This window comes from Megalobrama amblycephala, linkage group LG2, assembly GCF_018812025.1.
Source record: "Megalobrama amblycephala isolate DHTTF-2021 linkage group LG2, ASM1881202v1, whole genome shotgun sequence".
Lineage (NCBI taxonomy): Eukaryota > Metazoa > Chordata > Actinopteri > Cypriniformes > Xenocyprididae > Megalobrama > Megalobrama amblycephala.
The window spans coordinates 13,741,687-13,754,220 of NC_063045.1; the positions used below are offsets into that span (position 1 = coordinate 13,741,687).

General features: G+C 37.6%; 1 protein-coding gene across 1 annotated transcript in view; it reads left to right on the forward strand.

The window, feature by feature from the left end:
* The first annotated feature begins 268 nt into the window (after positions 1–268).
* LOC125262646 (complement C3-like) overlaps positions 269–12,534 on the forward strand; it is a 15,246-nt gene continuing 2,980 nt past the window's right edge. Inside the window, exons 1-20 of the mRNA XM_048181469.1 lie at positions 269–417; positions 518–556; positions 717–743; positions 2,538–2,730; positions 2,869–3,031; positions 3,125–3,195; positions 3,290–3,381; positions 5,303–5,385; positions 5,466–5,553; positions 5,800–5,902; positions 6,002–6,116; positions 6,209–6,324; positions 6,936–7,091; positions 9,824–10,033; positions 10,115–10,315; positions 10,535–10,693; positions 10,774–10,903; positions 11,669–11,731; positions 11,877–12,387; positions 12,466–12,529. Of these exons, the coding sequence (XP_048037426.1) occupies positions 344–417; positions 518–556; positions 717–743; positions 2,538–2,730; positions 2,869–3,031; positions 3,125–3,195; positions 3,290–3,381; positions 5,303–5,385; positions 5,466–5,553; positions 5,800–5,902; positions 6,002–6,116; positions 6,209–6,324; positions 6,936–7,091; positions 9,824–10,033; positions 10,115–10,315; positions 10,535–10,693; positions 10,774–10,903; positions 11,669–11,731; positions 11,877–12,387; positions 12,466–12,529 (2,658 nt within the window). The 5' untranslated portion in view covers positions 269–343. The remainder of the gene's footprint in view (positions 418–517; positions 557–716; positions 744–2,537; positions 2,731–2,868; positions 3,032–3,124; positions 3,196–3,289; positions 3,382–5,302; positions 5,386–5,465; positions 5,554–5,799; positions 5,903–6,001; positions 6,117–6,208; positions 6,325–6,935; positions 7,092–9,823; positions 10,034–10,114; positions 10,316–10,534; positions 10,694–10,773; positions 10,904–11,668; positions 11,732–11,876; positions 12,388–12,465; positions 12,530–12,534) is intronic.

Below are 12,534 nucleotides of genomic sequence, written 5' to 3' on the forward strand. Positions count from 1 at the left end.
ATTAACATGATGAGGAAGATTCTCTTCAAACTGACAATAGGAAAACAGCAGCACCCTAGCATAATAGCGAACATTTCCACATACAAACTCCACTAAAATTTTCTTGAAATAATCTAAAAATCTACTTTTAATAACAGTTTGTTGGCAATGCTTTAAGAAAGAGATGTTTCTGAAAGCCTGAATGTATGTGCAGTCAGATATCTGGCTGGTGCAATAAAGCAAACATTGCACAAGAATGTTTTAAGGTAGTGGGGGTCTGAGATAGTGGGAGGGATTTGGGGGTATTTCAGCTCTCTTATTGTTGTTTCTGACATTTTGTGAGTCGTCAGTCCTGTAGGACGAAATGCTTCTTCCACTGCTGATATGGATGACTTTGCTCTGTCACATCTCCGATGGCCAGGCTTTCTCTCAAAAAAAGTGCGTTTAATAATATATTAATTAGACTTAATAATGTGTAAATGTTCTCCTTTTCTTGATGAAGTTGATTTATAGTGTGTTTATCTTGTCAATTGAACAGCAAGAGGGGTAGAGTTTGGAGACCTATTGTGAGAATAACGTATGTATATCTGTTTTGTGTTGTGTATTTTGTGCTTCTGAGAGAATTTTGTGAAAAATGTTCATGGATATAATTGGATACAAAGTTCTCAGTATAGATTTTTGTTGTATGTAAAATCAAATAGTGTCCATCTGTAACTGTGTGTGTTCTGTGTTGACAGTGAAGAGGATTTTGACCCATCTCCCATGTAAGTACACAACTGTCCTCTGCCCTAAGAGTTGGCTAACACACATACATTGTCAATAGAAAATCATTACACTGAAATAGTTACTTTATTTGTCATACAGACTGAAATCAAAATGAAAAAAGAAAAAGCAACAGTTCCAAGAAATAAGAGAAGAGTCATAAGTCCCCTGATTTAATACTCCACAGAGCCACCTTTTGCTTTAATTACAGCCATTAATCTTTTTGGATATGTCTGTACTAGCTTTGCACACCTAGGTTAGGGAATATTTTCCCATTCTTCCTTGCAGAATTGCTTAAGTTCAGTCAAAATCCGTGGTGAGCGGCAATGGACTGCTCTCTTCAAGACTATCCACAGATTTTCTATTGGATTTAAAGGTGCCCTAGAACGTCTTTTTAAAAGATGTAATATAAGTCTAAGGTGTCCCCTGAATGTGTCTGTGAAGTTTCAGCTCAAAATACCCTATAGATTTTTTTTAATTGCCTATTTTGGGGCATCATTAACTATGCACCGATATATAGGTTGCGGCATAATTCCTTTAATTCTCGTGCTCCCCCGCCCCCGGAGCTCACGCTTGCCTTAAACAGCATAAACACAGTTCACACAGCTAATATAACCCTCAAAATGGATCTTTACAAAGTGTTCATCATGCAGCATGTCTAATCATGTAAGTATGGTATTTATTTGGATGTTTACATTTGATTCTGAATGAGTTTGAGACTGTGCTCCGTGGCTAAAGCTAACATTACACACTGTTTTTAGATTTATAAAGAATGAAGTTGTTTATGAATTATACAGACTGCAAGTGTTTAATAATGAAAATAGTGACGGCTCTTGTCTCCGTGAATACAGTAATAAACGATGGTAACTTTAACCACATTTAACAGTACATTAGCAACATGTTAACGAAACATTTAGAAAGACAATTTACAAATATCACTAAAAATATGATATCATGGATCATGTCAGTTATTATTGCTCCATCTGCCATTTTTCGCTGTTCTTGCTTGCTTACCTAGTCTGATTATTCAGCAGTGCACATCCAGACGTTCTGCCCTTATCTAATGGCTTGAACATGAGCTGGCATATGCAAATATTGGGGTCGTACACCCCGACTGTTACGTAACAGTCTGTGTTACGTTGAGATTCACCTGTTCTTCGGAGGTCTTTTAAACAAATGAGATTTATATAAGAAGGAGGAAACAATGGAGTTTGAAACTGTATATGTTAGGGTGACCATATGCGCCATTCTCCCAGGACACGTCCTGTCCAGGATTTCTAAGTTGCATAAAATGTCCAAGTTTTGGTTTTGTTTTCATATTTGCGGAAGGTAACGACTGAAAAATAATTTGACCAATAGCATGCATTATACATAATCAACCGATCGTGGCTTGCAAGAAGGCTGGATCTACAGAGAACGGTCAAAGCATTGCAAATACGACAACATTTTAATGCATTGCATGAAGAATGTCAATAAGAACAGTGGCTTGCACAGACCTTCGTGTAGAAATCGCGTTCCTAAATCGCGTTCCGGGGGCACATCGATATGACCACTTTCACAATTAAAGAGGCAAGGGCTCAAGCCATTTTAGGCAATTTAGAAATCCCGGACAGGACGCGTCCTGGGAGAATGGCGCATATGGTCACCCTAGTGTATGTCTTTTCCATGTACTGAACTCTTGTTATTCAACTATGCCAAAATAAATTCAATATTTAATTCTAGGGCACTTTTAAGTCAGGGCTCTGGCCACTCAAGGACATTCACCTGTGTGCTTGGATGTATATGTTTTGGTTTAGGTTTTCTATTTTAGCTCCAGCAAAGATAAGGCCTGGAACAAAACAGAAAATCCTGCTAGAGGGTCTGAATCCATCCCAAGAAATAAGAGTCTCCATCGAGGTCTATGACTATCCAGTCTCCCAATCTGTCTTGTTGCGGGACTCAGTTCTCCTCAATTCAGACAACAACTACAGCGCCCTCAAGACCATTGAGGTGAATTTACGTATGAATGTATTTAACTATCTTCTCAAAACTCTGAGAAAACTTGGTCGGTTAAAGTTCTCACTTGTTTGAGACATTGCTCATGTTGCTTGCTGAACCTAAACGTAATAAAATACAGTCTTTTTTCAGATTGATCCAAATATGCTACTTCCAGATGGAAAGAAGAAATATGTGAAGCTTGTTGCTCAGTTTAGCAGATTCCATCGCGCAGAACAAGTAATACCGGTGTCTTTCCGCTCTGGATACATCTTCATTCAGACTGATAAACCTGTTTACAACCCTGGAGACTCAGGTCAGCTCTCACATGCTGTTGAGCACTTTGATAATATATATTATTCATGCATTGTTCAATCTAACTTTCCTTGATCACTCCTGAATTTTCCAGTGCGCTGCAGGGCTTTTGTATCTGATACAGAATTCCGAGCTTCTGAGAGAATCATATCTTTTGAGATTCAGGTGAGTGTCGCTGACATTGACATAAGCGTCATTACAGTTTGCAAAGCAATTGCTTATTTTCTACAAAAATGTTTTATGGCTCAATTTGTTTCAGAATCCAGATGGTATTGCAGTACATGGTATTTCCAGAGCCAAAGCAATTGATGGGATACTATCGGATACCTACCTCCTCTCCACTGTAGCCAAGTATGCATACAGAACTGTTCATTTGTGGTTTATAGTATAATTATACAATTAGAATAGTTTGTGTTTAAATGTAATTATCTCTGATTTATAATTAAATAAATATTCAATATTTGAAATTGCTGTATATATATATGTATACCTGACAAGATATCAGAGACAATTCCTTCATGCAGAATCTCTACAGATCCTTCAGATTCCAGCTCCATGTTGGTGCTTCTTCTCTTCAGTTCACTCCACTCATTTTCTTTAGTGTTCAGATCAGGGAACTGGGATGGTCATGGCAGAAGCTTCATTTTGTGCTCAGAGACACGTTTTGATGTTTGTTTTGGATCATTGTCCTGATGGAAGATCCAACCACTGCCCATTATTGGATTTCTAGCAGAAGTGGTCAGGTTTTGATTTTTTTTATCTGTTCGTATTTGATAGAATCCACGATACCATATATATGAACGATTTTCAGGACCTCCAGCAGAAAAATAGGCCCACAGCATTAAAGATCCAGCAGTATATTTAACCGTGGGCATGGGGTACTTTTTATCCATGTGTGCACCAAACCCATCTGGTGGGTTTGCTGCCAAAATGCTCTTTCTTTAGTTTCAACTCAAACTTTCTTCCTCACCGTACATTAGGACGATTTAGACACACGTCCTCTGGGCAGATTTGTAACATGAGCTCCTTAAATGCCCTGATCTTTAATGGGGAGTGTTGCTCAACTCGTCTCTACAGAATCCCCTACAGGCGCTCAAGAGTGTTAAGATTTAGTGCAGTACATGTCCACAGAAAGTTTTTCACCTTGGGAGAATGCATATCCTCATTGTCATGTTGAAAAAATGCCTAATAATGCAGGGAATGAGGAAAGGGTTACATCTTCTGTTTCAAGTTTGTGTATTAAATTACACAGTGATGTGGGAATTCATGACAGCATTGATAAAGCACAACTCCCTCACACCTTCAGCACTCATACATCCCTATATAAGAGCTTTACTACCACTGAACTTTACTGTGGGGACACTTCTCACTGTACTCCTCCTCTAGCAACACCATAACATTTTGGATGTTGTTAGATCCAAAATGATTAATTTGGTCTCATGAGACCAGAGTATTGATTCCCAGAATCTATATTTTGTAAATATGGGCTTTGGAAATGGCTAACTGACTTTGTGCTTTGGCAACAGTAGGTAGTTCCAGTGAGAACAACAACCATGCATGTCATTTCTGCAGGCTGCATCTTACTCTGTGAGATCAACAGTCACTCTTTTCATAGCTTTTGCTGGCTCTGAGACACTCGCTTGGTATTTCTCCTGCTCTTTGTCTAGCAAAAAAAATCCCTCATCACTAAATGAAAGCTTAAAAGGAAGGCTTGATTATTTCAGGGGCCTTGTCACAAGTCCATTGTTTTTGAATTTCTGTGTTACTTTTGCTATATTTTCATACTTAAAACAATGATTTGGTAATCCTCTTGTACCAATGTCCTCTTTAGTACTAAGAAATAAGTCTCCTGACAGTTCTCTCCCATGTGCTTCCATTGTTTTTAGCATTAAGTCTGAGAATGATTCCGTGGGCTATATAACACTTTTAATTGTCAAGAAATTACTTCTCTTTAAAAGTTTTGGTTCATCATACTTACCTGTTGATCAAACATTGCCTTAAACTTACAAAAGAAAATTTTTATTTAGTAGCTTTTAGGAGGCTGTACTCATTTTTGCTACAAAACATTTAATCATCTTGATAAGAAAATCTTATTTTCTTCATTTTAAAATATAAAATATAAAATTATAATATATAGCTAAATAAATGTATATTTGTAAATAATATAATTTATATTTAACATAATATATTAATATAAAGATATACAATTAGAATTAATTTTGATTTACCCTGTACTTCAGATGTCTAGCTGCTGATCTTTTTGATTTTCTAGAGAGGGCAAGTGGAAAGCTGTCGCAAAGTTTGATCAGGGAAAAGAGAACATTTTCAGCAGAGAGTTTGAAGTAAAGAAATATGGTAAGAAATTCATATTACCTTCAGATTCTTCATTTTTTCCATCTGTTTATGGGTTAATGCCATTTATTCTTGCTCCCAAGTGCTCCCAGCGTTCAATGTCACTTTGACTCCAAAGACGTCCCACCTCGGCCTAGATGCAGATAAGCTGGAAGTAGAAATAACAGCCAGGTGTGTGAATCAAACTGAATGATCTGAATGCATTTGAACACTGAAGTAACACTTTTTAATTTTAAATTGTTATAATATTTCACAATATTTTACTGTATTTTTTATTGAGTAAGTGCAGCCTTGGTGAGAATAAGCATTTCAAATCTTACCAACCCCCAATTATTTTGAGCAGTAGTGTACTGAATTCATTCATTGATATTCCTTAAGTTGCAGAAACCTTGAGCTCACTGTATATATTTCTTCCAGGTATCTTTATGGTCAACCAGTGCAAGGTGTTGCATACGTTCTGTTTGGTGTTGAAATAAACGGTGAGAAGAAGAGACTCACATCTATGAAGCAACTGAATGATGTAAGTGCTTAAAGAAGAAAAACTTTTGGTACATTAAACATAAAATCAGATTTGTAGAAAGAGATTATTGTTATCTCTGTCTTATAATTTATAATGCAGCTGAACGGAGGAATTGTTAGTTTGACTATGGAGGAGATAAAGAAGGTCTATCCTGACACAAACAGCCTGCTGGGGTCTTCTGTGTACGTCAAAGCGTCAGTACTGACCAGCTCAGGTGGGGAAATAAAAATTGGTGTTTGCCTAGCATCATTATTTGGAGTTTTTTTTTTCTGAAAGCACTCTTACGCATTAAGACTTTCTTCTCAGGTAGCGACCTTGTGGAAGCAGAGAAATCTGGCATTAAAATAGTAATATCTCCATACATGCTCTCCATCAGGGACACACCAAAGTATTTCAAACCTGGACTGCCATTAGGCATGACGGTAATTTAATTTCTGTGATGTTTACTGCTTCAAGGGATAGTTCACCAATCATGTCATTTCATACTGTTTGACTTCATTTTCTGAACTGAAATGGAGCAGAATGCCCAAGCTGCTCTTTTCTATACAGTGAGAGTGGATAATGACCACGACTGTCAGGCTCTAAAAAGAACACAGAAGCAGTATAATTTTAGTATTATTTATAGTATTTATTAATATTTTGAGTTTTATTTTTATATTTTAATTTTAGTAATTTTGCTATGTGTTGTCATTTTTATTAGATTTTTTAAAATATTTCTATTATGCTTTAATTTATTGTTTTAGTTGAAGTACTAAAATAAAACTGAAATAAAAATTAATTTCAGTTAGTTACTAAGACATTTCCAAATTTAAGATTTGTCTATTTTATTCTGTTTTATTAATTTTTTTTATTTTAGTTTAAGTAATTTTGTTATGCGCTTTTGTCATTTTTATTATATTTCTTTCTGAGTAAATGATGACAAAATTTTCATTTTTGGGTGAACTATCCCTTTAATCTAATTTTCTGAAAGGATTGTTGATTTTAGCTCATGACAGTAGCATTATTACAATTTAGTTTTTATTTTATTGTTTAGGTTACAGTGAGTAACCATGATGGCTCTCCAGCCCCTAATATTCCTGTTAAAATCAGCTTTCTTGAAAGTCCAATCAGTGTCCACAGCGGCACCATCAAAGTCTACATCAACATGCCTGAGTTGTCCAGTTCAGATGGTAATTCACAGATACTGAAAGTAAGTCACTCACAGAAAAAAAACACGCATGTACAATAGAAACAATTCAAACATGTATTTAACTGTGAGCCGGAGAAGCAATATCACACTCGTAGCCATGCGATATCGCTCTGTATCAGAACGGCTGTGATTCACCCGTAGGTAATACAACAGTAATACAACAGTTCGACGGCACAGGTTTGTAAATAAATAACAACAACAACAACAAAAACAACTGAGTGTCTTTATAAACCCTCTTTTGTGCAGAACTATTTCCTTCTGCCACAGATGCAAATCTCAAATTGACAATTTAACAGTAGAGCTCAAGCCTCCATTACTAATTCTAAAACATCACTTTAAAACTAGTAATGAACGAAAGTTAAGTCGCTTCACTGAAATTCATTGTATTATGACGAGTTGTCACATGTGCACTCCCTTTTGGACTTGTTGTTCTATTTCCCGCCACCAGTTTGTCACCATAGCAACTGATCACATAATCATCACACCCAGCTGTTCCTTATCACCCTGCTTGTTAGCCCTTGTATATTAACCCTGTGTTTCTAGTCTTGTGTTGTCCGGTATAGTTTGTACTACGTTGGTGTATGTTCCTGTGGATTCCTGTTTCCTTCCAAGTAAAGACTAATTCTGACTCTATCTCCTCGTCGTGTGCTTAGTATACCAGCTACCGTAACACGAGTAGGGTGTTACGAGAGAGATGCATTACCTGCGAGTCCATTACCTGCATCTAACTGATATTCTTCAGGTCAATCTTACATTCATAATGGCAAAATCAGTTTGAATGTCTACTGAGGAAAGTGATATCTATGTCTTTGTCCTTTTAGCATTTAAGGGTATTTCCCATGACAGTGCTTGTCAATGCATGTCAGCTACCAGTGGTGTAGCGCAAATCCACAAGCCATGCGACTTTCAGGCTGAAAGTCTGAGGCCCCCTGAGTGCGGGGTTTGGTGGTGGGTTTGTTACATAGCAATATCGAAAATCTTTCCAATATTGAGCCAATGGATATCACACAAGCAGACGAGAGACGAATTTCATCATATGCTAATAATGGTATATAACTGTCTTAAAGGGATAGTTCACCCAAAAATGAAAATTTGATGTTTATCTGCTTACCCCCAGCGCATCCAAGATGTAGGTGACTTTGTTTCTTCAGTAGAACACAAATGATGATTTTTAACTCCAACCGTTGCCGTCTGTCAGTCAAATAATGCTAGTGGATGGGAACTTCTACTATAAGAGTAAATAAAACTTGCATAGACAAGTCCAAATTAAACCCTGTGGCTCGTGACGACACATTGATGTCCTAAGACACGAAACGATCGGTTTGTGCGATAAACCAAACAGTATTTATATCATTTTTTAACTCTAATACACCATGTCCAACCGCGTACAGCATTCGCTTAGTGATGTCTGAGAGCGAAACATCACTGCCGCTGTCAGAGCGCGATCAGACATCACTACCTTAAAAAACATTTTCAAAGAGGAGCTAATAGCCTAATCTTTTATTATCCTCACAGCATGTCAGTTATGCGCTATGAAATTGTTGTGGTTCAAATTTATTATAATATTAATTTAATAATAAAGTAACCTAATTGTAATAATAATTGGCTAGAAGAATGTAACAGGCCTGCATTAATTAGAAATGCCAAATCCTCCTAATTTTGCCAATATTTGATACTTTTGACAATATCTGGTTATTGATACATGATCATTGTCTATTGACGCACAGGGGGGTTATCGCTACACCACGGTCAGTTGCGTCTTGTAAGATGTTGTTTAAAGTAAAAACAACGTACTTGTTTACAACCTTGCAACTGACTCACTCATAAAGTCTTTGCTGCCTTCTAATGGTGTAGTAATGTAACTTTCACTGAAGTTAAAATCAAAATCATTAACGGACCCCTTTCTTTATACCAAATACGGCATGTTATTTATATAAATTATTATTTATTGAACAATTATATTTCAGTGAACAATAGCCATTATAACAGTATAAGTTTGTAAAAAGGAAATAAACAAACAGTTCAGTCAAACATAAAAAAGCAGCGCTTTAGTTAGTACAGAACTTAAGTTCAATGTAAATATAAAGTTTTGAAACTTAATATAGCCCTTAAAGGAACACTCCACTTTTTTTTAAAATAGGCTCATTTTCCAAATCCCTTAGAGTTAAAAAGTTGAGTTTTACCGTTTTCAAATCCATTCAGCCGATCTCCGGGTCTGGCGGTACCACTTTTAGCATAGCATAGCATAGCATAGTTTAGCTTAGCATAGTTCATTGAATCTGATTAGACCAAAGATTGCCTGTTTGATATACCCAAAACGAATTATATCTCATGTTTTACCATCACAAATATGGTGGGTTTTCTCATCCGCCATGACACTCACTGTGAGAATGTTGAAAGTAGAGCGTTTCAAATGGTAGCATTTGAAAAAAGCAGTTACATCAAGCTGTTACAAGCAGTTACATCATTACCACATGACACAAGCTGATTGGTCTCTGCTGATCATGCAGCCAGTGAGATTGCTTCTTCAACATTTAAAGAGTCTAATCCAGTGTTTGCTGTGAGCTAGTACTGCAGCATGCTATCAGAGTTCCTCTGAAACTCTCCACCTCCCCAGCTCCACCTGCTACAGGATTTATGTATGTCTATTTATGCAGCAGCAGCCATAGCAGATCTAGTCGGCCAAGACCAAATACATTAACTATTCTGAGAGTTGACGTATTCATGTGTAGGTGGAGACAGCAAATCCTTTACTGAAACCAGAACAGCAGGCTGTTGAAGAGGTGCGTGTGGAGCCGTATGCCTCTTTTATGGACTCCAGGAACTACTTGCATATCTCAGTGCGTTCCAGTCGAATGGTAGTGGGCGACAATCTCAACGTCCAAGCGCACATCAAATCCTCAGCAAAATCAAAAAAGTTTGTGGAGCAGCTGACATATGCTGTGAGTGTGACACTTGGGCCATTTTGGGATAATAAATAACTGTAATCTCATAATTGATTACATTTACAATTGTTTCTGTAGGTCTTGAATAAGGGAAACATAATCCATGCTGGTAGAGTGAATGTCAAAGACCTGGCTGTCATAAACATTCCTCTGCTGGTTACCACAGAAATGCTACCTGCGTTTCGGATTGTGGCGTACTACATTTTGCCATGGAAATTTAGGGCGGATGTGGTGGCAGACTCTGTGTTTGTTGATGTGGAGGACCGGTGTGTAGGTTCGGTGAGTTCATGTGACGTCCATAAGAAATTATTAACATTGCATGATTCTAGCACATTTTGCCTATTGATCAATAGTGTAAGTAATTCTGCTTCTGGCTTTTAAACATATATAAACATATTTAAAAGTCCATATAAGTACCATAATTGTTGCTTGCATTTGATTATTTGTATTTTCAAATGAATGCAACATTTCATTTGAGTGTTTTTGTGGTTGTTTTAGCTCAGTGTAGGACCAGTGGAGAGTGAAAAATTCAATTCCTACTCACCAGGCAGCAGCTTTAAATTTCAAGTCAAAGGTGACCCGGGAGCAAAGGTCAGCCTGGTTGCTGTGGATAATGCCATCTTTCTGTTGAGTAAAAACCGCCTGACGCAGAAGAAGGTGAGTGTTGACGTCATTTTCACTGTACTCTCCAGAACCTTCTCCAGGGTCTCATTGATACTCATGACTCTTTCATTCAGGTGTGGGAGGTGGTGGGACAGGGTGATATGGGCTGCACCTCAGGAGGAGGCAAGAATAATATGGGTGTTTTCAGTGATGCAGGACTGATGTTTTATTCCAGCACAGGAGGTTCCACTGACTACAAAGAAGGTCCTTCACACACACAGCATTAACATCTCATTAATTCTTCTAGAACCCTCTTATGCTTCTTTCAGAATTAGTAACAGGATATATATATTTTAAAAGATTCTTTGATGAATAGAAATTTGAAAAGACAACAGCATTTATTTGAAATAATCTGTTGTAACATTTTCAATGTTTTTACTGGCACTTTTGATAAATGTAATGCTTCCTTGATGAATTAAAGTATTAATTTCTTTCAAATATTACTGACCCCAAACTTTTGAACGGTTCTATTTATTAAACAAGTTCAAAGCTTCAGAATTAGGTAAAGATAATGAGGATAGCAACAACACAAAATTGCACAAAAACGGCACACTTATAATTTCTAAACGAAATGTGTATTTAAAAATTGCAGGACAAATAATCTTATTAGCCAAAAGTTAACACAGTAATGTATTGCCGGTTAACATTAAAATAACATTAGGTTATGTAAAGATGCTCTATAGGGTGAACTTGACCTTCCGCATCACATCCCATTTACCATCTTGGTTTCACAGTGATGCGATAGAAGAACCATTTATGGTTCCCCAAAGAACCTTTGAGTAAATAGTTCCTAAAACCTTTGTTTTCTTTGTGTGAAGAACATTTTACAAATCTAAAGAACCTTTTTTCCACTATAAAGAACCTTTGTGGAAAGGTTCTATGGATGCTAAAGGTTCTTAATGGAACCATAGATGCCAATAAAGAACCTTTAATTTTAAGAGTGTATTTTCTTTGGTTTGTTTGGAATAGATTGCTCCAGTAGATCTAGAAGAAGACGTTCTGCTGCCAAACTGCAGCTCAGAGAGCAGCTGGGTGAGTCTGTCATCAAAGCATCAGAAATCTTTAAAAAGTTTGGTATGTTACAGTTTGTTAGAGAAGCGGAGATTTGCAAGCGTTAGCAAAAGTTAACAAGTCGTGCTAATTGCTAAGTCATCCTAAACGTGTTCTTTTCTCTCAGAGAAGGTATATTCTGACCAGTTCCTGAAGAGATGTTGTGTGGACGGCATGAGGGAGATTCCCATGCCCTATTCGTGCTACCGTCGCTCCCTCTACATAACCGAGGACTGGAGCTGCGTGTTAGCTTTCCTCCGCTGTTGTGCAGAGTACAGAGGGGAGGAGCTCGGTGTCATTACCAGGCCTCCGACGACCACCCTTCCACCCACCACCACCCCTCCACCCACCACCACCCACCTTATTTTACCTATGCTTAATTATGGACGTGAAAGGGATTTTATTTTTCTCACATCAGTACGTATGGAGGGTCGCGTCCTTGCATCTGCCCCTGTCAAACCTCTGCCACCAGTACACAAGGACAGTCATGATGCAAAGATGGAAGAGGAGGAGGAAGAGGAGCAAGAGTTTGATGAAGATGATTTAGCTGATATAGAAGACATTTATGTGCGCTCCAAGTTCTTCGAGTCGTGGCTGTGGACTGACATCAGACTGCCCAGCGTACCCAAGTCTGATGGGTAAGAGTTTGACTCAGTGAAGAAGTCCCACTTTTATCATGTTCATTGATGAAAGCATTTCTCCTGCTTTTATTCCAGGCTGGTTGTATTTCCAGTGGACACCGTTCTTCCTGACAGTATCACTCAGTGGGGTTTTCTAGCCGTCAG